General features: G+C 37.6%; 3 protein-coding genes across 7 annotated transcripts; 2 read left to right on the plus strand and 1 right to left on the minus strand.

Annotated features, from left to right (window-relative positions):
* Positions 1 to 116: 116 nt before the first annotated feature.
* LOC127809836 (protein SUPPRESSOR OF K(+) TRANSPORT GROWTH DEFECT 1) lies at positions 117 to 17,115 on the plus strand. Its single transcript, XM_052348971.1, has 8 exons — positions 117 to 851; positions 8,980 to 9,085; positions 14,367 to 14,565; positions 15,682 to 15,750; positions 15,833 to 15,907; positions 15,991 to 16,089; positions 16,247 to 16,402; positions 16,596 to 17,115. Exons 1-8 carry the CDS (start codon positions 377 to 379, stop codon positions 16,719 to 16,721), a joined length of 1,305 nt encoding a protein of 434 aa, XP_052204931.1. The 5' UTR covers positions 117 to 376; the 3' UTR covers positions 16,722 to 17,115.
* Positions 17,116 to 18,380: 1,265 nt separating this feature from the next.
* LOC127791577 (pentatricopeptide repeat-containing protein At2g27610) lies at positions 18,381 to 25,427 on the minus strand. Of its 5 annotated transcripts, none has more exons than XM_052321571.1 (3): positions 22,377 to 25,427; positions 21,636 to 21,831; positions 18,381 to 19,462 (listed from the first exon to the last, which is right to left on the minus strand). In XM_052321571.1, the coding sequence occupies exon 1, from the start codon at positions 25,386 to 25,388 to the stop codon at positions 22,749 to 22,751; it is 2,640 nt and encodes an 879-aa protein (XP_052177531.1). In that variant the 5' UTR covers positions 25,389 to 25,427; the 3' UTR covers positions 18,381 to 19,462; positions 21,636 to 21,831; positions 22,377 to 22,748. The 5 variants fall into 5 exon arrangements, with proteins under 5 accessions (XP_052177531.1, XP_052177532.1, XP_052177526.1 ...); XM_052321572.1 differs by having other exon boundaries at positions 18,381 to 19,705; XM_052321566.1 differs by having other exon boundaries at positions 19,560 to 21,831.
* LOC127813059 (subtilisin-like serine-protease S) lies at positions 18,711 to 20,172 on the plus strand. The gene is made up of 4 exons (XM_052353821.1): positions 18,711 to 18,791; positions 19,135 to 19,527; positions 19,601 to 19,695; positions 19,926 to 20,172. The coding sequence occupies exons 1-4, from the start codon at positions 18,711 to 18,713 to the stop codon at positions 20,170 to 20,172; spliced, it is 816 nt and encodes a 271-aa protein (XP_052209781.1).
* Positions 25,428 to 25,509: the final 82 nt, after the last annotated feature.

A 25,509-nucleotide genomic window follows, 5' to 3' on the forward strand; every position in this document is an offset into this window, starting at 1 on the left:
ATTGTTTTAATTTAGTGTTTAAAGTTTAAAAATATCTCCCGATTTGTTATTTCTGGGCCCGAGTCCTTGTATTTTCACATTTTACACATACACCCCGAAAACAAAGGGCGTGCCTGCTTACGACTTACGAGACCAACTTGGACGCACATACAAATTCCACGAATCAATTCCAATCCAAAATTCGAAGGATCATCGGTCATGAAACCCACGAAGCAATTTCCATCATCATCGATCGCTTCCCTGTTTTCTTTCCCCGATCGTCAATCTTCCTGTTTCTAGGGTTTGCGAATCACCAAAACCGCCTCCCCAATCCGATCACTTTCTAGCTACTGCTATTCGATTGATTCGTTGTAAATACGGGTGTGTATGCGCTAAGATGTACAGCAACTTCAAGGAGCAAGCAATCGATTACGTGAAGCAAGCCGTGGAGGAGGATAATGCCGGGAACTACGCCAAGGCCTTCCCGCTCTACATGAACGCGTTGGAGTACTTCAGGACGCACTTGAAGTACGAGAAGAACCCTAAGATCAAGGAGGCCATAACGCAGAGATTCACCGAGTACTTGCGCCGCGCCGAGGAGATCAGGGCCGTCCTAGATGATGGCGGAGCCGGTCCGGCCGCCAACGGGAGCGCCGCCGTGGCCACTCGGTCGAAGACCAAGCCCAAGGATGGGGAGGGCGGCAACGGTGGCGAGGATTCCGAGCAGTCTAAGCTGAGGGCCGGGCTGAATTCGGCGATTATTCGGGAAAAACCGAACGTGAAGTGGAACGATGTGGCGGGTCTTGAGAGTGCTAAGCAAGCGTTGCAGGAGGCTGTCATATTGCCCGTTAAATTCCCTCAGTTCTTTGTTGGTCAGTGTTTTTTTGTCTTTTGTCTACAATTTTAGGTTTTGAGATTGATCGAAACTACGTTGTTTTGTGCTTGTTCGTTTGTTAGGCTGATTGCTATGTGTTTTGTCTGGATTAATTTGTTAGTTTAGTTTCGTAATTGATTAGTTAATTTGGATTTACTTTGAGTGGCTGAACTACAAAGAAGATAAATTATAGCCCAAAATTGAACAGACTCCATTCTTTAGCTGAATGGGACTGTGTGAGATATTATATGCAGCTTGGATACAGATTTTTGTGTGTTACTATCAATCTTACATGTCTTTGTGTTTGATTATTCTGCCTAAACTCACTCATGGGCTTTGCATTAGGTTTTGTAACTATTGATACTGCTCTTAATTTCTACTTCTTTCTTCGGTCATGACATGTTTGAATAAACCACAGTAGCATCGTAGTACGAAGGGTGTTTGCAGTGTACAAGGCTTCCAACTTTGTGAGGCTCATTTTCACATGCAGCTTTACTCTTTGCAAAGTGGCAATGGACTACGCTATATTTATTTATTTTCTTGGACAGACAAAAGTTGTACAATTGTAATTAAAGAAGTGTAGTAGCTAAGCTATAACTCCTTCTAGCAAAGCGAAGCAACTTGTGTTGTTTACTTAGAGAAACGAACTAATTACCATCGTCATCACAGGCTTTAATCCCATTAAAGGGGACTGGCTATGTTGATTATATTATATCCTGAACAAAAAGACTTGAGGCAAACTGAAAGTAATTGAGTGTGACTTTCATCAATTCATATATTATATGCCTATTCATTTAATGCCAAATTGTCCACATAAGACAAAAAGGCTCAATTTTGCTAGCTTGTTTTGACATGTGTTTCTACTTTGTGATACATATCTTTTAATTCCTGTATATAAGCAATTCAAACTCCATTCTTCTCTAAAACCCTACATAAGACTTCTCTAGGGACTTTGTCATAAGCTTTTTCTAAACCTATAAACACTACAACTCCTTTTGCTTATCTTTATACCTTTACTTTAGGCACATTAGCAAGTATAGCTTTCATTGTTTCCATATGAGGTATGAAACCAAATTGGTTTGTAGGCACCTTATGTCTCTTCTTAATCTTTGCTCAATCACTACTGTGTCCCAAAGTTCAATAGTATGGCTCATTAGCTTGATTCCTCTATAATTTCCACAACTTTGAGCATCTCTTTATTCTTGTAAATAGGCAACAAAGAGTTATTCCTCTGCTTGTTTCACGTCCTTTTTGATTTCAGGATCATATGAAATAATTCCATTAACTTAAAATGCCCACTTCTCTTATGCATTTCCATGCTTCTGAACATGTGATTCCTATTGTCGTTAGAGCTACTAAAATTCCCCAACATAATGCTTGTTGATGTTAAAACCATAATAAGAAGAAATAATTGTTTTAACATGAAGAAATCTTCTTTTGAAAGAATAATGCTCCGTCAATTATTCCCTTGAGAATGCCACAAATATATACACAGTGGATCTTAAGAATTCTCCTAAATTTTAGAGATTAGATTCCTACTTTTTAGGACTAGATTACAACAACCTTAAATACAAACAAATCTAATAAAAATGAAAGATAAGATATAACAGCCAAGATAAATCATAGAGGATAAATCAGATGATAACGAGCTTAGTATCTCGACCATTAGCTCGACAGCTCGGCCTTCCCTCAGCTCGGCCTCATCAGCTTAGCAACTCAGCCTTCCAACACTCTCCCTCAAGTTGAGGAATAGATACAAGTCATTCCCAGCTTGCCAATTAGTAATTCGAACCCTGGCCTTGCAACAGTTTTTGTGAAAATATCAACCACTTGATTAGTAGTTGGGATGTAGGATAAGTTGATTCCTCCTTCTTCAATTTCTCTCTTTGTAAAACTCTTATCAATTCTTACATATTTCATTCGGTCATGCTGAACCAGATTCTTCACAATACTGATAGTAGATTTGCTATCACTATAAACTTCTGTTGGTTGAGTTAAGGATATCCCCAAGTCTTTCATCATCCTCTCCAACCAAATAACTTCACATATCCCTTGAGCAATAACACGAAATTCGGCATCAGCACTGCTTCGAGCCACTACGGATTGCTTTTTGCTCCTCCAAGTAACCACATTACCCCATAATTTGGTGCAATAACCTGAAGTTGACCTATTATCCTCACGTGAACCATCCTAATCAGCATCCACAAAACATTCAATTCTTCTTTCATTAGTTTTCCTGAACATCAGCCCTTTCCTAGCCGTTCCCTTGAGATATCTTAGAACATGGAACACTGCATTCATATGTTTTTGAGTAGGAGAATGCATGTATTGACTTATGACACTTACTGCATAGGCTATGTCTAGCCTTGTAAGTGACAAATAAATTAGTCTACCAACCAACCTTTGGTACCTTTCTTTTTCAACAAGAGTGTCTTCTTTTTCTTCGACATTCCAACCCTTTTCTAGAGGAGTACCAGCCGGGCTGCATGCTAACATCCCAGTTTCCTTTAACAAATCAAGTGTGTACTTCCTTTGAGAGATGAATAGCCCTTCTTTACTTCGGGCCACCTCCATTCCCAAGAAGTATCTCATGACTCCTAAGTCTTTCACTTTAAATTCAGTTTTTAATTGCTTTTTCAAATTTTCAATCTCCTGTAAGTCATCACCTGTCACAATAATGTCATCAACATAAACAATTAATATGGCCTTTTTTCCCTCTACTATAGACTTTATAAATAGGGTATGGTCAGCTTGTCCTTGCTTATATCCCAAACGATTGAGAGTCGTGCTAAATTTCTTAAACCAAGCCCTTGGAGACTGCTTTAATCCATATAGGGATTTCTTTAATTTGCACACATTTCCACTGCCAATTTCCTGTTCAAATCCTGGGGATATTCTCATATATATCTCCTTATCCAAGTCACCATTCAAAAAAGCATTTTTAATATCAAATTGAAGTAGAGACCAATCAAGATTAACAACAAGAGAGATTAATACCCGAATTGAGTTGAGTTTGGCCATAGGAGCAAAAGTCTCCTCATAGTCAATCCCATATGTTTGAGTAAACCCTTGTACAACCAATCTTGCCTTGTATCTTTCAACACTTCCATCTGCATTATGCTTTATTGTGAAAACCCATCTACAACCAACCACCCTTTTGTTTGAAGGTAGTTTAACAATCTCCCATGTGTTATTTTTCACCACCAAGGCACTCATCTCCTCCATAGCTACAACTTTCCACTTAGGATCACTCATAGCCTCTTGAATATTCCTTGGAACGACAATGCTATCAATACTTGCAACAAATCCCTTGTACTGAGGGGATAACTTAGCATGAGTCAAGTGATTAGACATAGGATACTTGACACAAGATCTTACCCCTTTCGTTAGAGCAATAGGCATAGCCCAATCCAAATTATCCCTGCTGGTAGACTCATTCTCAATGTTGTTTTCTGATAGACCAACATCTAGAAGTGATGATTGGTTTTGTTGTCCCTCAGGATGGGCCTTTGAACGTCTAGAATACACTTGCATAGGATTTTTAGCAGCTGAATATGGAGTTGGAATATGAGATTCAGTTGTGGTTTCTAGCTGAGAAGATGGATTAGGAGAAATAGGAGAAGAGCTTGAAGGATCTGCCCTTATGTTATCGGAACTTAAATGCCTAACAGGCAAATAGGCCAGTAATTCTCCCCCTTGAGAGCATAAGGGCAAATAAGCATCAAGGAAAGGAGGAAAGGAAATAGGATTAGGATCCGAGAGGGATGGAGATGCAGCAACTGAAACTGGTGAGGGATAAAATGATTGGTCTTTATAGAATGTGACATCTGTGGAGACCAAGACTTGTCTTTTGAGTGGGTTATAGCATTTGTAACATTTTTGGAAAGGAGAGTACCCAATAAAAATACATTTTAAGGGCCTTGGGGTCCAACTTTGTACGGTTAAGCTGATTATTGTGAACATACACAGTGCAGCCAAAAATTTTTGGAGGAAGAGAATGTAAATGGCTAACAGTTGGGTAAAGAGAACAAAGGACAGCAAGAGGGGTCTGAAAGTTTAGGGTCTTTGAGGGAAGTCTATTGATTAAATATGCAACTGTAAGGACTTCTTCCCACAATAGAAATGTGGGACATGGGTGGTAAACATCATAGCGCGAGCCATTTCTAGAAGATGGCGATTTTTTCTTTCCGCCGCACCATTTTGCTGAGGTGTGTATGGACAAGAGCTTTAATGTAAAATGCCATGTTTTGATAGATAATTGGTAAGGTCATGAGAGAAATATTCTCGACCATTATCAGTACAAAGAATTTGGATGAAAGTTTGAAACATATTTAAGATGAGTTTGTGAAATTTCTTAAAAATGTTGCAAGCCTCAAATTTTCCCTCATAAGGTACGCCCAACATGCCCTAGAATGATCATCAATAAAGGTTATAAACCACTTAGAACCAGAAATATTAGAGGTTTTAGATGGTTCCCAAATATCACTATGAACTAAATGGAATGGTTTAGATGGCTTATAGGATTGAATTGGATGAGAAGAACGAGACTGTTTGGCAATGGTACACTGTTCACATGAGAAAGTTTGATTTTTACTAAAGAAAAAATGCAGATACAAGAATTTAAGATAAGGAAAACTTTAGTGACCTAAACAATTGTGCCACAACAAAATCTTGGCATTGGTTGTAGCTGTCAAAACAACCTTATTTGTAGAAGAAAAAATCCTATCCTCTGTCAAATAATAAAGCCCATCCTTAGCTCTAGCATTGCCAATCGTCCTCCCCGATACTCGGTCCTGAAATAAGCAATATGAAGGAAAGAAGGTCACATAGCAATTCATATCTTGAGTAATCTTATGGACTGACAGTAAATTGCATCTTAAACCAGGAACATGTAAAACTGATTTAAGTTTTAAACCAGAAATACAAACTGTTCCATGTCCTTTGGCTGGAGAGGTGGTACCAGCAGCCATTGAAATATTTATAGAGTTGTCACAAGGGGTGTATTCTGTCATTGAACAGGCTGAACAAGCCATATGGTCAGAAGTATCCGTATTTGCTATCCATGTATTCTTAGAGTGTTTGCTGGAACTTAGAGAGTAATGGGGATTACCTTGTAAAGCAATAGCTGCCATAGGAGAGCCTGGAGAGGATATACCTTGATTCAACAGCATATACAAGGTCTAAATTTGCTCTTCTGATAGGTTAAGGCTGGTACTGCTTCCTGCTTCCTTTGGTGCATCAACTATGTAGGCAAGTCCTTCCACTCTCCTTTTTTCCTCTTGGATTCCAGTTAGCTGGTTTCCCATGAATTTTCCAACATGTTTCTTTGGTATGATATGGCCTTTTACAGTGGTCACACCATTGCTTTTCTCGTCCTAGATTCCTTGGTTGACTCTCTTCTTGTTTAAAACTTGCTAAAGCAGAATTTTGGTGAGTTAAAGGGGACTCACCTTGTTGATTTAGCATTACCTTTCTTCGGCTTTCCTCCCCCCGAACCTCAGCAAAAGCTTCTCAAAGTGAAGGCAGAGGTTTTGTACCCAAGATCCTGCCTCTTACTTCATCCAAATCATGGTTAAGGCCATGTAGAAAATCAAACACCCGATCCCTCTCAATCATCTTACTATATTTTGTACTATCCGCAGAACATTCCCAATTAATGGTGTAAAACAAATCCGTCTCATGCCAAAGTTCAACCAAAACATTAAAGTAATCTGTAACATTTAGATTACCTTGTCGTGTGGTCCTAATGGCATATCTGATCTCAAAGTATTGAGATGAGTTCTCCAAATCTGAGTACATGTCTTGGACCGAATCCCACATCTCATTTGCGGTTTTTTGAATAGGTAAGTTCTTCCTATTCTAGGCTCCATCGAATTAATCAGCCAGGCCATTATGGTGGAATTCTTGGCTTCCCAAGTACCATATGTGACTGTTGTGCTCAGTGAGAAGGAGTAGAGCCTGTTAAGTAACCAGCCTTGCCTTTTCCCTTGATAACTAGCATAACTGACTGAAACCATTCCCTAAAGTTACTCCTATTCAACTTATGGTGAGTAATTTGTATAGGCAAATGATCAATTGAGTTGCTGGAAAAATGTGGAGAACTTGTGGCAAAAGCCTCAGTTAGAGTGGGATTAGGTTGAGTATCCGTCATTGATGAAACAGGGTGTAGACGGAAGAAACAAATAAAACTGATTGATGAAGTAAGGTGTGGACGGAAAAATAGAATAGAGGTTGCTTTAGGATCGAAGAGCAGGCTCTGATACCATGAAGAAATCTTCTTTTGAAGGAATAATGCTCCTTCAATTATTCCCTTGAGAATGCCACAAATATATACACAGTGGATCCTAAGAATTCTCCTAAATTTTAGAGATTAGATTCCTACTTTTTAGAACTAGATTACAACAACCTTAAATACAAACAAATCTAATAAAAAGAAAAGATAAGATATAACAGCCAAGATAAATTATAGAGAATAAATCAGATGATAACGAGCTTAGTATCTTGGCCATTAGCTCGGCAGCTCGGCCTCATCAACTCGGTAGCTCGACCTTCCAAAATAACACATTAACGTGCTCAATAAAAAACAAAACTATATAATATTACAATTCCATAATGGCACAATGGATCAGAAGGCTTCATTTGATGAATGAGGCTTTGTTAGGGAAATAGTGCCTTGTTTTGTCTGTGAAAGGGATTAAGATTGGAATGTGGTGGTTGACAAGCAAGGATCTTCTTGGGGGAAGTAGGCTGCTCTGGGATTGATTTTTCTTGTAGTTCTGGTCTTCAGTGTTATTGCAATTCATTGCCATGACCCCCTCCTCTATCTTAGACTCCACTCTATCACCCTAGTCTTGCCTAATCAACTGGATCATTGTGTCTGAGTTGTTGTTTGTTTTTGTATCTGTATCGGTGCATCTTGGCTGGTGTTAGTGATTGGTGCTGTGTTAAATTCTTGAGTGCTGATTATGTTTTCTTGGAAATCTAGTGGCTGGCAGTATATTTATTTGTTAACTTATAGATTTATGGTTGGCTGTAGTGCTAGCAGTTGATTTTGATAGACAATTTCTTTGTGCCTCAGCTCTTTTTTAATTTAAAAAGGCTATAGGGTCTTGCTATTTTGCATGGACTTCAGCTATAATTCCTATCTCCAGTGCCAGGTATTATGTATAAGCATCAAATTTGTAAAAACTTTCATCTCCCAGGGCATTGAGGCATGGCTAAATCTTCATAATTGTTATTTTATAGATCCTACTCTAAAGGAGTGTGTAAGGTAGCATAGAGCATGTTATTCATTTGTGGGAGAGTTGTATGCTCTGCCATACAATAAACTCAATTACCAGACATGACTAGTGGGTTCTTGATCAACTAGACATGTGAAAATGTTTGTTGTGAAAATGTTTGTTAGTGGCCCTTTAGACAAATGGCTTATTATCATGGAAGAAGGTAATTGGAGCAGCCATATGGACCAGAACAGGCTGTTGTGTTTCCATACTGTACTTGTTGGTTTCAGCATGTCAACTAAGTGATGGAATACCACTATATCAATTATCTTCATTCACCACCATCTCATGGAACTTCTCCATATGAAAATGGTATTGAAACTTCATTTCATCATTACTCGTCCAGGGGATGTTATCCACTGCCAGTCCTAAGCCCGGATAAAGGTGGAGGGTTGCGTTAGGTAGCCGACAGCTAGCATAAAACCTAGTCAGATCCAAATATGAATTCTAGACAAACTATCTGTTAGGGCGTAACCCATATAGAAGTCTAGAATTTATGTAGCCGACCCCACATAGTGAGATAAAGGCTAGATATGTTATTGTTGTTGTTGTTTATATAGACCAGAATAGGTTCAAGGTGGCATCATGATATCCAGTTTATATCTGTTATTCTTTTGAGGGAAAATGGTTAAAAAAAAAGGGGTGATTTCAAAATACCCTTCACCTTTTGTGAACTGCCTTGAACCATCACGTATATATGCTGTAAGTGCTTCCTTCTTTATGTTGGATTTTGTGCTGCTGATCTATATTTGTTCTAATTCTATCAGTGTTGAAAGTTGAAACCGTGTTTGCATTATCTTATGCAATTCAATGTTATAATACTTCTACTATTGCTTTCCCTTTTAGGCAAGAGGAGGCCTTGGAGGGCTTTTCTTTTGTATGGTCCACCTGGAACGGGGAAGTCATACTTGGCAAAGGCTGTTGCAACCGAAGCAGACTCTACATTCTTCAGGTAAGTTATACATCATTGAATTCAACCATCAAGTTTGATAATTTTATTGGTATCGTGCTGCATGTGATGTGAAGCCTTTTTTTTATTCTCTAGAAAATATTCGCTCCTTATCTTATGTACCTTTGTTTTTCCTTGTTCTTCCATTTTCTGTTTGACTTTTGATGCAGCATTTACACCCAGCTTTATTGTATCATCTGTTTGTTTATCTGGTGTTTTTTTTTCCTCTTTAGAGGTTTTGAAAGCTAGAATTCATCTAGCCAACGCCACATAGTGGGGTTAAGGCTTGGGATTGTTGTTCTTGGTGTAGAGGTCTGGAATTTTCTTCCGCTGTCATCCTTCTAAGTGTTTTTGCATGTAAGGCTCCCTTATGAATGGTTACTTGCATCCTCTTCAATGGTTACCTTTTCTTTTGGATGAGCTTTAATAGCTCATTTGGTTTATTTTCTCTGAGAAATTATATTAATATTTCCCTTTGAGTCATCAGCAATCTGTAAGCACATGACTCTAAGAAATTGTGGTGGTGGTGTTATTGTTGCAATGAAGACTATCTCTTGAACAGGCATTACTTTGGTAACCCTATGGCATTGCAAAGTTGTTTTTTACATTTTATTCCCTGCTCTTTGCTTTTCTTTTGCTCCCTTTTCTTTTTATCTTGCAGATATCTTGAGGGAGGTTAAGGTGTTAATTTCTTCCAGCTGTTCTGCATTGTTTTCTGTTATTCAAGTATTGATTGGAAACAAATGCTTAAGTTTTGAACAACAACTGCCTCTTGGAAATATAATGGGATAAAACTCTCTTGAGTTTTCTGTGCTTTCATCAACAAAAGCAGTTTTCTATCTTTCCAACCTGTTTTATTACAACCTAACATCATCAGAGTCATTAGATCTTCTCTTAGTTTTTACCCTTGTTTGTTACCAAGGACATAAGCACTCTTAGGTGGAGTGGGCCATCATTCACCAGGTTCTTGGTGAAATCCATACCCTATTCCTAGGCAGAAACACCAGACTTGGTTTGACTAAATTGACATGAGTTTGGCCAGAGGATGGACCTTCAACCTGTGTTAGCTTAGTGTTCAGTAGCCAATTTGCAGTAATTGATGTTTTGGCTCAGCTTGAGCACTTGTTTTTCTTGCTTTAACCCCTTTTACATGCTTTATGTGTTTTTTTTTCCTTCCCCTCCCCCCCGCCCCCTTTTTTTGTTTTTGCCTGGTGTAGAGTAGGGGGTTCATCATTTAAGTTGGCTCTGCTGAGTGCTTTGAAGAAGGTATTTTGTTGTGTCGGGCACTTCTCCAAATTTATCCTATTCTTGTTTTGCTTTTTCTATGACCGGACACTTGGGAGACATTGGCACTCATAGTGAAAACATGCACATTAAAAATTAACCACATTATAAGTTTTTTTTTAAAGTTTTTTGTTAATCCTTATTAAATAATAAGGTTATATGAGGATATGACAAAAGACAGAAATACATGGAAGTCTAGAATTCATGTAGCCGACCCCACATAGTGGGATAAATGCTGGATATGTTGTTGTTGTTTAGTCATTTTCCTCTAGACATGCCGTTTTTAAGCATTTTGAAGGCTAAAACTTTGTAAATTATTTATGAATTGGGCTTCCAGTAATAGATACCAGACATTTTTGTTTGCACTTCTTTCCTAATATGCAAGTGCTTGTTTTTTTTTTGTTTTTTTTTTTTTGTATAATATATTATAAATGCACTTCTGATGTAAAAAAAAAAAAAAAGTGGCTATTGTTTTGATCTGTATATCTAATATGATTATGTCATGTAAGGGGCCATTTGGTTTATGGGATTTTTAATTTTTTACTGTTGTAACCTTTGTTGTTATTAGTTTGTTACACATAGAGAGTAGCCACGTGCAAGTGGTTATGGTATAGTGAATGGTTGTTATAACCATGGAAGAGTGTAGAATATGCCTTGGCGGGGATCCTCCCTCCCGGCATTTTATAAATCCCCATTGATCCTTTCAGATTGGGGCATCCAGAAATTGAAGAGAATTCTATCTTCTTCTCCTCACATCTCTCTCTCTCTCTCTCTCTCTCTCTCTCTCTCTCTCTAAATTCTGCTATGTTCTTCTTCTCTCTACTTTGTATCTTCCTAATTTGTACCAGGTTAGGAAGAAGACCATTGAGGCTTAGGCTGTGACAGATTATAGTGTCTGTATTTGGCTTTTTTAGGCATAATGCCTGGTTTACGTTGCAGCATACCTTTCTTTTACCATAGTTATGCTTTTAGGGGCATTTTTCTTATTATAGTTATCTTAGCTTGTCCAGAAAAAGAACATTGCTCTTCATTTGCCTGTATATTTACTGTTAATGTATGCTTAATAATGACCAGTTTAGGTACCAAGCCTCTCCATTCTGCTTGAGGATGGAGAGAATGTGACTCATACAATTTAGATAGAATGTACCAAGGAAAATTTCACAGAATAACTATAGACCTATTAATTAGTATTAAACAATTAAGAAGCAACATGTTTTCAAAATAAATGTAGTTGCACCTGTGATCTGATGAGGATACTAAGATCAATATGCGGAGAAACTAAGAGAGATGGGGTTAGTAAGGAACAAATATATTCCTTGGTTTAGACATGTATAACGTGACCAGTAAATTCCTTGGTTTGGGAAAATGTCAATGTTCTTGTTGACAATAATGGTAGGAGATGTTTGAATCAAAACTAACTTGGGTTACTCACTCTTCACACACACACACACACACACACCCCCCCCCCCCCCCCCCCAAAAAAAAAAAAATAATAATAATAATAAAAATAATAAATAAATGCCTTGGGTATAGAATAAAAAGAAGGGTAAATTGCTTACACACCCCCTATGGTTTGGCCCATCTGCAAAGTCACCCCTTATAATTTAAAATTGGCCATAAAGTCCCTATGTTTTCAATTCTTTGGGAACACACCCTCCATCAATTTTAAAATCTAACACCGTCTATTTTATGTCAAAACAACATAGTTTGAGATAATAATTTAAAATAAAAAAATAGCTAAAATAAAAAATGAAAAAAAAAAAATATTGGATTGGAGGCATCATCAGGAATGACGGTATTTGCCAGAAGCTGATGTTTCCAGCACCATCGTTTCGCTGGAACTTCAGCAAAATTGTCAGACGATGGTGATGCAACCATCAGTTTTTCCTCTCTCTCTCTCTCTCTCTCTCTCTCTCTCTCTCTGCGCTAAACTAACCATTGCCACTACATCCCTCTGTTCTGATACCATCTTTGTCTCCCTCTGTCCATCCTCTTCTCCATCTCCGGTCTCCAATCTCTCTCCCTTTGAACACTATTACATCCTCCTTGGCAAAGCCCTAACTGCGATTCACTGTGCTTGCAGCAGTACAAGGCAGGAAGTAAGGGAGAGAAAATACAGAGAGAGAGAGAGATGGGGTAGGCGATAGGATTGACAGGAGGCAAGTAGCCGCCTTGCCATATCTTCCTCTCTCGCCGCTGCTGGAGTACCATAGTGAGAAGAAAGGAACCCAGATTTGTCACCGCTGCAACTCACTGAAGACCCCTGTTATGCAACTTCCTGCTGTCAAGAAGACCAAATCAATGCCAGAGATGAAGAATAAACAGCAGCACCAGCAACGATCTCTCGCTCTCCCCAACAGTTGCAGAGAACCTATCAGCTGGTGGGTCACTGACAATGGGTTCTCCGCCAGCTTGAACCCATGGGTTCCAACCAATGAGCCCTTTTTTCTTAATTTTTTTTTTTTTAGTTAAATTTAGTTTTTAATTTTAATTTTTTTTTCTGACTCAAAACCACATTGTTCTAACATAAAATAGATGGCATTAGCTTTTAAAGTTGACAGAAGGGGGGGTGTGGGCGCAAAGAATTAAAAGCATAGGACTTTTAGGGCCAATTTAAAGTATAAAGGGTGTCTTCGCAAATGGGTCAACCCACGAGGAGTGTGTATGCAATTTACCCTAAAGAGAGGCATGGCAAATTGTGGTTTGTCAAATTCTATGAGCATTAATGAAGCAAAATAGACAGAATGATTCTTGTAGCCAACCCCAGGACTTAGTTGAGTTAGATTTAAATAGTGATTGCATAAATCCCCCCTTCAGCACATAAGCTTCAACCATGCTATCTACTTGCCAATCCATAATCATGAAATTGTATAGAATTTGACTCTATTAGAACATTTCTTGTACCTGATCAGTGTTATTAAAGGCCCAAGGTGCACTAAGGTGTAAAGAGTGCTGGAGCCTGATGGCGCAAGGCGAGGCACATGCTTGGTGGATACCAAGCACATGCTGACTAAAAAAAAAATGAAAAATATATGTCATAGTTGAAGAATAAGGTATAAAATAGGTCATAACTCCTAATAATTTATTCACAAGTGTGTTATCAAGAAAATTAAAAAATTCAATATATACTAACTAAAAAAAATATTAAAACAAGTTACATACCTATAAATTTCAGCAAAGTACATCACCTCATATTTTAGCAACTCACGTATAAGTATCACAAGAGTTAAAAACTCTATAAGAAATTTTAAAATCTATTGTTGGCATATATATATATATATAATGAAAAGAACAATAAAAAATGCCAAAAGATGCAATTTAAAAGTCTTTAAATCAATTTAAATTAAATTTTAAACAATTTAGTGGTCTTAAATCCTAATTAAGATTAACTAATTATGCATTTTAAATAATCTAAAAATCATCCCCACCATCAAGATCAAACATTTCCATATTTTCATCATTAAAAGCATCATCTCCAATATACTCTTCTTCCACATCATCTCCCTCTCCATCTTCATCAAGTTCAATTGGAGCATTTGAAATAGTAGCCCTTTTACTCATTGTCAAAAGTTTCCTTTTCCCATTAGGATTCTGTTAGATATAGTTAATTTTTAAAAAAAGTTACAGCAATAGATATAAACCTTAAACAGTAAAAAATAAATAAAGTAATAATCAAACAGTAAATATAAACCCTAAAAACAGTTTTAAAAAAAAAAAGCCAGGCCCGCCTAAGCCCAAGGCTGCGCCTGAGGGCCTGGTGGGCCTAGGTGTGCCTGGCTGGTCTGTGCCTGCCTGGGAGTATTCCAGGGCACCAAAACCTTTAATAACACTAGCTGATAAATATTTTTTATCTGGCAGATAATATGCACATTTGTGGTGTGTGTTTTTGTTTTAGTATGTTTTGTCTTTGCTATATATTTTTTTTCTTCTATCAAGTGTTTCCTGAGCTCCTGAACCTAGGCCTACAAGCTCACAAATGCCAACTGCTACTGTTGTGCAGTGTTTCTTCTTCGGATCTGGTTTCAAAGTGGATGGGTGAAAGTGAAAAACTAGTTTCAAACCTTTTTGAAATGGCTCGTGAAAGTGCACCTTCTATTATCTTTGTTGATGAGATAGATTCCTTATGTGGACAGCGTGGTGAAGGCAATGAAAGTGAAGCTTCTAGACGAATCAAAACAGAACTTCTTGTGCAGATGCAGGTACCTTCTTTTGGCGTGGAATTAGTATCCCCCCCCCCCCCCCCCCCACCCCAAAAAAAAAGAAAAAGGTAATAACAATAATAAATGGTTTTATGTCAATTTTAAATGTCTACATTAGCTGAAGTTTCATAATATTAAGTGAGTTTTAGTGGAGAAATTTGGAAGTAGTCCTTCATTTCCTGGCCAGAGAAGAACAATGTTGTTTTTTTTTTTTTCAGTCTTATATATAACTTCTTTTCAACTGTTTTGATCCAAAAATACTCAAAGTTGAAGTCACTTCCTATTCATTTTCTGCTTTCTTGATCCCTAGTTGTCATTTATTTGGGACAGTAATCTGGGACAGTAATCATTTGAATGAGATTGGAAACCAAAGGAGCATAAAAATTATTTTCTTATAGTTAACTCTCTGAATTTTTCTTTTCAAGTTAACTACTTGCGAAAGGTGTTAACTCCAAATTGTTAGAGCAAGATTGTCGTTTTTGAGGCCCCAAGAATGAGTGAACTCCATTTTGGACTTCGGAGATGGGCTCAACTTGTGCAACCAAAAGATGAGATCCACCATTTCATTGGGTCAACAAGTTAACTTCAGAAATTGGTTTAGCATTCAATTTGAAGCCTTTCCTTTAATATTTTATATAGATATTGAGATAATACTGTTGAGTCACAGCTTTCATTAAGCTATTCTATTTTGTTTTGTAGTTTAATGGTTCTAGTGTTTTACCTGAAACAAGCTACTTTACCTCATTAGTTGCAACTAATATGTGTGTGTGTGTGTGTGTGTGTGTGTTGTACAGCGTAAGGCCTTGGATATAAAATATTGGTACAAAATTTTCATACAGAAGATATGGTTTGCTGATAATTATATATTGGGAAGGAAACCACCTATGAAAATGGCTCAATTGAATTTCACATCATTGTGGTTTCATTTTCTTTACAAAAATTACGTGAGGATGTATTCTTTCATATTATATATATATATATATATATTTCACTTTTTGTCTTCTTTCTTTGTATCTTCATCCCCACCCCCACCCCACCCCCCACCCAAAAAAAAATGGAGGGGAGGGAAGGAGTTCATAAAACGATTTAATTATTCTAATATTTGAACATTTTCAGGGAGTAGGAAACGATGATGAGAAAGTTCTCGTTCTTGCAGCTACAAATACTCCCTATGCTCTAGATCAGGTAAGAAGACTATGAATTTCTTGTGTGATTTCGTCCATGCTCCAGATTGATGCAATAATATAGACACGGATAATTATCATAGGCCATCCGAAGGCGGTTTGACAAGCGTATATACATTCCCCTTCCAGACTTGAAGGCACGCCAGCACATGTTCAAGGTAATGAACTAGGTTATTGTCTCCTTTTCTGAAAATAAGATGCAGAAGTTTGAGCAACATGAATGTGACTCGTCCTTTTGCAGGTGCATTTAGGAGATACTCCTCACAACTTGACTGAAAGTGACTTTGAACATTTGGCACGTAGAACAGAAGGTTTTTCTGGTTCAGACATTGCCGTTTGTGTAAGTGCTGGGTCTTGTATTAGATGCTTTACTATTTCCTAGGTTTTCTTCAGTAGCATCTCTCCTCATCTGAAGGAAGATTTTGATTAGCTTTGGCAGATCTCTCTCTTATTGTATGTGTGATTACATGTTCTGTTCTTTGCTTTTCTTCTTATAGGTTAAGGATGTCCTCTTTGAACCTGTACGGAAAACCCAAGACGCCATGTATTTCGTGAAGACTCCTGATGGTATATTGGTGCCATGTGGATCAAAGCAACCAGGGGCTGTCCAAACTACTATGCAGGATCTTGCTGCAAAAGGGCTTGCTTCAAAAGTACGGTTAAATGCTTTAGATATAAATGCAAGTTGAACATATTCTTTTGAAAGTTTTTGTTGTTTGATGTGAACCTGCGAAATTGCATTTGGTTACTCCCTGTAAGATGGCATGCTAACATCGGGAAATGAATCTGAATCAGAAAACTGTTGTTAGTCAATGATTGTAAATCGTTTTTGGTTACTTTATGCAGATCATTCCACCTCCCATCTCGAAAGTGGATTTTGACAAGGTCCTTGCCAGACAGAAGCCAACCGTGAGCAAAGCCGACCTTGAAGTGCATGAGAGATTCACAAGAGAGTTTGGAGAAGAAGGGTGAGGGTGATGAAATGCTGCAGATTGGGGGGTCGAATGCATTTGAATGTTGCAAGCTTGGATTTGAAGATGTAATCGTCCATTGAGAACTGCTTCAATCGGGAAAGTACACAACTTAGGCTTTTCTTCTGCACTGAGACTGGGAGCTGAGAGTTGGTACTTTTCTAAATTAGTTCTCCAGTTAAATATATTAAAAAAGAGAGTTCTCCACGAGTATTGCCTCGGAATGTTGCCAAATATATATATATATATATATATATAATGTGTTTGAAATGCTAGTTGCCAAATATGATGTATTCTGATAGCTTCATGAGAGACGATAAGAGAACCCACCCTTTTCCTGATTTGTTGCAATAAGATTTGTATAATAGAAGAAGTAATATTTATATTGATAGCTTAACAGACCAGACTAATTCAGGAATGTTTCAGAGTTAATATATTGATTGGGTCAACGGGGTAGGGTTTTTTATTTTTTTCTAAATGACGATGAATCTGGAACTTATTAGGTGGATAATCAGTAAATTTTAAATACACATAATAACTCATAAATAATACATAAATGAGCTCATATCAAAAGCAAAAAGAGCATGTTTACTTTGCCACGCCACTAGTCCAGCCCTTGGGAGGGATCGCAAGGTCAAATTTATCTCTTGTGGCCTTTTTGAGAGACTCAAAAAAACATTTATTCTCTTTGTGAATTTTTAGAACAGGGGGTGAAATTTTAAGTGTGACATTTTAAATATTAGTCGAGGATAATTTTAACTAAAATTATTTTATTTTATATTTCCTTTTTTGTCTTACAGCAAAACTTCTAAAATTTTTGCTTTTGTTCCATAACACAAATATATATATGTATATATATATTTGTGAAATTTGTCCTCTACTATCACAAAACACTTGGAAAAACATTTTTATTTGAAAAAAATATATATATTGTTCTCAACCCTGGCTTAAAAAACTGATGTTATTTATGTGATGAAAGCTTGATTTATTATACTTAATAACCAATAATGTAGTCATTGAATTATTGATTTAGAAACAAAAGTTTTAAAATCTAAAGAATCTAAGACTCACTCTTGTTTGTGCGTAGGGTTTCTTAGAATTTTTTAACTTATTATTGAATATATTTGCTTTATATTGTTGTACTTTGACCATTTGTACTTTTAATATTTTAGTCTTAAAATTAATTTTACACCTGAAATTTGCATTGTACTCTTTAAAAAAATTATCAATAATGTAAATTTTTACATTTGACTAACTCTGGTATTGTTTGGTGAAACATGATTTTTATATATCAATTAATAATAGAGTCTAAAACAGTGATGTGGCCTCAAATTTCCCATACAAATACTACTGCACAATTACTGTATATCAATTAATAATAGAGTCTAAAACAGTGGTGTGGCCTCAAATTTCCCATACAAATACTACTGCACAATTACTGTAAAATGACCACAATAATACAAGCTTTATGGATAACATGACATTTTGATGATTTAATTATATTCAATGTATAATTTTCATTTGGACTGACCCACAGTGTGCATGGAAGTCCTCTTAGTTTTATATGAAGTTTGACAAGGATTGGCCAATAATTACTAAACAAATTAAATCTCATACAGCATTACATGATGCTACTACTACTTTAGCAAAACAAATAGCATGTAAAAAAATTATCAAAATGTCGTGTTCAGCACTGTATTGCTTGAGTGAGCATCTAACATTAGCCGGCTACAAAAACCTCCAACTGAGTACACACAGTTGAATCCATTTACTTTTTTCATTACATGTTTACAGAATATCCAAAATCTGATTCCAAATTTCAATCAAATTCAGCCCTAACTCAGGCCAAGCCGGCTATTTAATTGTTTTGCCCATAAAAAGGCCCTGCAAAATTCATGTAAAATCATCACCATTTTACATTCTCAAACCAGCCGGTCCAGCCATACCTTGTTTTTCCAGTATTTGCTGTTCTGGGTTTTCACCAGAAAACATGGTAGCCAAAGTTCTCGCCGTCTTCTTCTTCCTCAAGTTTCTGGTTTTACATGGAATCGCCATCACCACCAATACGAAGGTAAGTGTTGATGCAATGTGCATGTGTTTTTCGGGAATGCTAAGAAAGGGCATCCCAGGAAACAACACAGTCAAGATCCTAGTTCTTCCTTACTTTCAGGAATTTGGCCAGAGTCCCGGAGCTTCAGTGATGAAGGCCTAGGTCCAGTGCCCCCTAGGCCTAGAATCCATAACAGCATGCTAAATTATACATACCACTGCAAATGCAAGGTTCTGGCTCATATGGCAGTGCGGCAGTGCTATGCTGAACCCCTTGTAGGAAAATCATTGGAGCTTGATTCTACTTTAAAGGGTTTGAAGCAGACAACAAACCTCTCGAGCATTTCAAGCTACCATTTTTCCAGTCAGCTCGTGATGCTGATGGGCATGGAACTCACACTGCCTCCACAGTGGCTGGTTCTCAACTGCTAGACCTGCCATCTACAAGGCTTGTTGGTTTGGTATCTGCAATGATGCCGATCTTCTCATGGCCCTGGATGATGCAATTCACGATGGTGTTGACATTATTTCTGTTAGTTGGTCCTTTGCCACCCCAGACGAGTTACTTACAGGACGCAATACCAATAGGAACTTTCCACACATTCCAGAAAGGAATTCTTGTCTCTGCATCAGCTGGGAACAGCTTTTTCCCAGGCACTACATCTAATGTTGTTCCATGGATCCTCAATGTTGCTGCAAGCACTATAGATTATGAGTTTCAATCTTATATTTATCTTGGAAATTCAAAAATGTTAAAGGTGATTTATCTGCTCATATATGATCTTCTCACCTCTGAAAAAGGTGAGTTTCAATCTGCTCATACGTTTACAGGATTTTGGTTTAACTCAACCAAACATGAAGGGCTACTATAGTTTGATAGCAGAAAGTGTTGCAGTAGCCCCAGGAGTTCCCCAAAAGAATGCAAGGTAAATTAAACTGAACAAAAAGAAAGGATCTTCTGCTCACTGTCTCGGATGTATATAATGTTTTCTGCAACAATTTTGATAAATAATCCAAAATTCGTATTGCACATTTTTCCACATACATCAAGAATGTCAAAATTTTCACCGTGAGAAATACAATCAAATCTAGTGATTATTATCAGGCTACTATCTCTGTGTTCTAATGACTTTTTCTGTCAAATATTCCTCTCTAGCTTCTGCAAGAACAATACTTTAGCCCCTACCTTAATCAAAAGGGAGATTGTGGTCTGTGAGATTGAGTCAAACAGTGATAGTCAAACAGAAAAGGAGACTTTTGTAAGAGAAGGTGGTGTTGTGGGGATAATACTCATAGATCCACTACTTTTAAAAGATGTCAGCTTTCAGTTCGTGATTCCAAGCACGTTAATTGGTCAAGAACAGGCAGAAGAATTTAAAGCTTATGTAGCAGCAGAAAAGTAAGTTTCAAGCTTCATCTGACATAAATGGAAAAACTGATCTATGTAGGGAACTTTTAAATTTAAGGATTATTCTACTTTGCCCGAATTAGTTAATGTACGGGATGACTAAAAATATCAAATGTCAAAAATATCCTCACCTTGAAAACACCGCGCGCGCATTTAAATAAAATTCGGACGGATTTCATCTATGTGAACTGGGCGGACTTCAACATTGTAGCACGACTCTAAATTTAATAAGAAATCTTTGCCATTACGGGAAACTAGTTGCTACAATCAAGCAAAACAGATACAAACCTTTTCACTAACTTGCACTGCAGATGGCAGTCTTTTTCTCAATGTGACCGAATACAGTAACTCCAGACATTATAAAAGTAGGTTCTATTTGACTTAAAATGGCGTGCATCTTTCAGTCCAATGCATTTCAATGTGAATTCTAGCAATGAAAAAGGAGTTTCTTTTTTACTGAATTCATTTATGGATAAATTGACCAAACCAACACCCCCCCCCCCCCCCCCCCACACACACACACAAACTTTGGTCATTTGGCCTGGACGGCCCATAAATTTTAAAATTCACCCAATCAATTCTCAAACTTTCCAAAATTAGCCACGACACCAAAGGACAAAAGTTCAAGGACTAATTTAACGAATTGTAAAGTTCAAGGATTTTTTAGTCAAAGGACCAAAGATCAAAGGATGTACAGTCAATTTATCCTTCATTTAATTGGAAATTGAACTGCATAAACTGATGTGGAAAAGTACACTTTTCTATATTGTATTGTATTGTGTTACTTACACTATACACTAGGTATTTATTACAAGTGTGGATTCCAATTTAGGCAACCAATCCCAAATAGTTAGGGATTAGTCAACCCAATTGAGGTAGCAAAAAAATAAAGGAAACAATACTAATAAGGTAACTGTTAGAATAGTGTATATATCGTAGTTTAGCTATTGTATTACATTAGCATTAACCATACTATACTTGTACTGCACAGCCTATGGCCCGTTACTTCCTGTATATAATTGACTCAATAGTATCAATAAGAGAGAAGATAAATCATTCATCCATTTTTTCTCTCTAATTTATCATGGTATCAGAGTCTAAACCCTAGTCCTGGTATGTTTCTCTCTCCAGCCACATCCATACCCTATTTTCTCTCTCTTCCCGCACTTGTATGGGCTTGTTCACCCCCTTCCCCAGTTTCACAAGGAAGAGGGAAGTCCTAACATGAGCATTGGGGATAAAGATTTAACAACCTTACAGTGAAAAAATCAAATATTTCTTGTCATCACAAACTCTTGTTATTAAGGAAACCCATTGCCATGACTATTATTACCCTAGACAAAGTCCAAGTTGATGAATTTCTCACTACTGCAGTGAATAGTTTCAGAACTCATTAAGTTTAGTAAAACAGCATTTTCTCATTAACCAAATGAAGTATGCAAGTTTAAATGTTTCTACCTGACAAAGCAAACTCCAGTTTGTCGTAAACTGGAGAGAGTATTGCACAACATGAAATTCACTGGCTATGGGAGTCACAGGTATATAATATGTCAGATGTAACATTAATCTTACACCTCCATTCCCTGTTTCCATTTCTAAACTGGCTACCATATCAAACTCAGGTCACCTTCTTGGAATCTGGCAACCTTCAAATCTGCAACGATGTCAATAAGCAAGTCAATTCTAGCAGCAGTTTGTAAAATCAAATTTAATTACCAAAGAAGTTCAACAACAGTTATCAACTTTTTGATTGTTGCACTATAAAGTAAAGATCCTAGATAACATCAACGGGATTGAAGAAAATGCCAACAATTCACAAACTATACCTTTATGGTCCTACTCTCATAAAATCCAGTTGAAGGAACAGATTCAGACAAAGTTATGATTTTGATCTAAGAACATCATTTGTTTTTTCTGCATTACTGGTGCAAGCAATGCATCACACCTCTCCATATACCTATTGAAAGATTTTGACATCTTTACATTCTCAAAGCTATGTCAAATCTGTTTCTTTGGCAGTACAAACAAATGCAGACGAAGTGCCCCTATATCACACAATGGTACCATGTCAATTCCACACTGGTTCAAGATGCATAAATATTTAACTAAAGCTACACATTCAGTTCATGAGACTCGCAGGTTAAGCAAAGATTGTAAGAATTAAAACTTCTTGACTGCATAGAAAAGAATTTCATGTACCTCTGGCCACTGTATTAACATCAATGAGGAGATAAATGATCATAAACTTCTTCTCATAGCTCAGTCTTTGCAAAGTGTTGACATGACATTTCCACAGAGACTCCTCCCTGATTAAACCACCAGCCAGTATTTAAAAGCTCCAAGTATCTTTCTTCCTTAATATGTTGAATGTACTGCAGCAACAAGATGCTAATCCATATGCTTATGTTGTGTATGGGTCCTTCATCAGGCCATGAATTTGGGGGATGTACTGTGTATAGATTTGAACTTCAACATGCTGTTTGGCAATAACCTTCTACTTTGTACAAAATTGAGGTGGATCACTTGCACAAGTTTCCATTACAGCCCATTCTTTACCCATCTGTTTAAGAGTCACCAATAATCATCACAAGAGCATAAACCTCCTTTAAAATGATGAAATCTGTTTGAATCTCGAACAGTAATCTCTCTCCCTTCAATCATAGATATTAACTTGATTACAGCATGACAGTCACCACAAACTCGAAGATTTTTCACAATCTGAATTGGAGTACCAGGGGAAGTGGTAATTAATCCAAAAGCAATGGCCAATCTCTCACTGTGTTGAGAAAGAATAGCTTCTTTGTGCTCATCTTCAACATCTTGTAGCACAAAATTAGTATCTGGAAGATATCCTGCATCCTTCAATCTTATATGTAACTCTTCGAGTTTTAAATAAATACGATCTGATAAGGGATGTGAATTATCACCAGCTATGAATGAAAATGTCTTGTTCTTCACCTCAATCCAGCTGTACCCAGCTTCTTTTCTTACCTTCCTCTCCTCCATCAATTTTCTCACCTTGGCTCTTTCTTGCCACTTTCCTGCTGCTGCATACATATTTGATAGCAGGACATATGCAGCTGAGTCTTGTGGCTGAAGTGAAATTATCTTTTCTGCAGCAAGTTTACCTAAACCCAAATTCATATGAACACGGCAAGCTGCCAAAAGAGCACGCCAAACAGTTGCATCCACTGGGAGTGGCATCCTGTTTATGAGATTCATGGCTTTTTCAAGCATTCCAGCTCGACCATATAGATCAACCATGCATGAATAGTGTTCCATTGTTGGATCAATGTGAAGATCTTTGACCATCATATCAAAGTATTTTTTACCTTCATCAACTAGCCCTGCATGAGTGCAGGCAGAAATTACACCTACAAATGTTATATTGTCCATTTCTATGTTATTCTCTCGCATTTCCTCAAATACTTTAAGAGCCATCTTGCCACAGCCATGTTGTGCATATCCTGAGATCATCGAGTTCCATGAAACTAAGTCTCTCTCCTGCTGCCTCTTGAAAATTTGGTTTGCACTCTCAATGTTCCCTCTTTTTGCATACATGGTAACAAGAGCACTACTTACACATAGGGCACTACTATATCTTGATTTAATTGAGCTCGCATGAAACTGTTTTCCCTGCTCCACTGCTGCAGCAGGACTAGCACATGCGTTGATGACACTGCAGAAGGTAAACTCATTTGGCCAAACCCCCTGCTTTGCTAACTGGAGGAAAATTTTAACAGCTCCCTCAGTATCTCCAATTTGAGCATATCCAGCTAGCATTGCAGACCATGCTACAATGTCCTTCTCTTCTATAACTCCAAAAACTTTTGCAGCTTCACTGGTATTACCTATCTTAATGTAAGCATCTAGAAGTGCAGTGCCTACTGAAGGTGAGTTCTCATAATTTGCTTTGATCACTTGTGCATGGATTTGGAAGAGAGAAACAGTAGGATGAGCAGTAAGGACGGCTGAATAAGTGAAATGATTTGGTCCAACACCCTCTCTCCTCATCTGGCAGAAAAGCTTCACTGCTTGCTCTTCTTCCCCATTCTGCAAGTAACCACTAATCATGGCTGTCCATGACACCACATTCCAAAGCCCCTGCATTGTACAGAACAATCTTAAAGAATCATCCATTTCATGGCATTTACTATAAACAACCATAAGTGCTGTTCTGATTTTGAGATCATAAGCAAACCCATTCTTAAGAACCTGACAATGGAGCTGTCTTGTAAAACCCAGTTCTTTAAGGCTGCCGCATGACTTAGTAATTGTAGCAAAAATCATTTGCGTAAGCTTTATACCAGTGAGTCTCATGTCATAAAATAGTTCAAGAGCTTCCACATCAAGACCATTTGTCACAAAACCAGTAATCATGCAATTCCAGGAAACTGCATCTCTGTTCTCCATATTGTCAAACACAGCTCTGGCATCTCTGATCATCCCTGACTTCGAATACATATTAATCAAAGAGTTACCTACGACTGTAGTCAATGCAAAACCATTTTTAACAATCATGCTGTGTACTTGAGTTCCCTTGTTAACTGCACCATCATCTGCCAAAGCTCCAAGAACAGCAGCAAAGGTAAACGGATTAGGGGTGAATCCCTCTGTTTTCATCTGGAAAAATATTTCCATTGCCTGATCAACTAAGCCATTCCATGAATAACCTGCAAGCAATGAAGTCCAAGACACCACATTCTTGTCCTTCATTTCATCAAAAAAATTCCTCCCATCTACAACATTCGCAGTTTTCATATACATATCAACAAGAGAAGTCCCAACACTAACATCCCCCAAGAACCCAGATTTAATGCAATGAGAATGCACTTGTTCACCAATAATCTGATTGGACAGGCATCCGCAGACCTTCAGAATACAAGAAAGGGTAGACCCATCCATCTGCAAGCCAGAATGGTGAGTAACCATAAAGAGATTTAGTGCCTGGACATAGAGATTATTGCGGGAGAACTTGAACAGCAAATGATTGTTGTCTGAAAGGCTTCGTTGGGGAATTTCATCGAACGGGTGGCGTCCCCCACAAAAACCGGCAGATTCTATACCTCCCGGTGTAGTCTCAAGCTCGATGGCAACAACTTGTGATCGTCTGAAAGATTTGGTAGGAAACCAGTTCTGCAATTGGTGAAAAGATTCGAAAGTTCGGTGGATTTTAGTTGGTGAGGCTTTTCTAACATGCTTTAGAACCATCCCGGCCTTCAAGGAGGGAGAGCGTTTGAGTTAGCTCTTGGCACCAGCCCAGAATTTTAAAATGCCGTTGTCTGGATCCGGTGCGGGTTATATGACCCGCCCCACGTGGCCATGTATTGTT

The sequence above is a fragment of the Diospyros lotus genome, chromosome 1, assembly GCF_014633365.1.
Source record: "Diospyros lotus cultivar Yz01 chromosome 1, ASM1463336v1, whole genome shotgun sequence".
NCBI classification, from domain to species: Eukaryota; Viridiplantae; Streptophyta; class Magnoliopsida; order Ericales; family Ebenaceae; genus Diospyros; species Diospyros lotus.

Excerpts from the sequence above, each read along its gene's own strand:
- LOC127791577 (XM_052321571.1), bottom strand. The coding sequence starts at position 25,388 with ATGGTTCTAAAGCATGTTAGAAAAGCCTCACCAACTAAAATCCACCGA.
- LOC127809836 (XM_052348971.1), top strand. The coding sequence starts at position 377 with ATGTACAGCAACTTCAAGGAGCAAGCAATCGATTACGTGAAGCAAGCC. Across the intron at positions 9,086-14,366 it reads GCAGACTCTACATTCTTCAG|TGTTTCTTCTTCGGATCTGG; the intron begins GTAAGTTATACA and ends ACTGTTGTGCAG. Across the intron at positions 16,090-16,246 it reads GTTCAGACATTGCCGTTTGT|GTTAAGGATGTCCTCTTTGA; the intron begins GTAAGTGCTGGG and ends TTCTTCTTATAG.
- LOC127813059 (XM_052353821.1), top strand. The coding sequence starts at position 18,711 with ATGGTAGCCAAAGTTCTCGCCGTCTTCTTCTTCCTCAAGTTTCTGGTT. Across the intron at positions 18,792-19,134 it reads CCATCACCACCAATACGAAG|TCAGCTCGTGATGCTGATGG; the intron begins GTAAGTGTTGAT and ends CCATTTTTCCAG. Across the intron at positions 19,528-19,600 it reads GAAATTCAAAAATGTTAAAG|GATTTTGGTTTAACTCAACC; the intron begins GTGATTTATCTG and ends ATACGTTTACAG.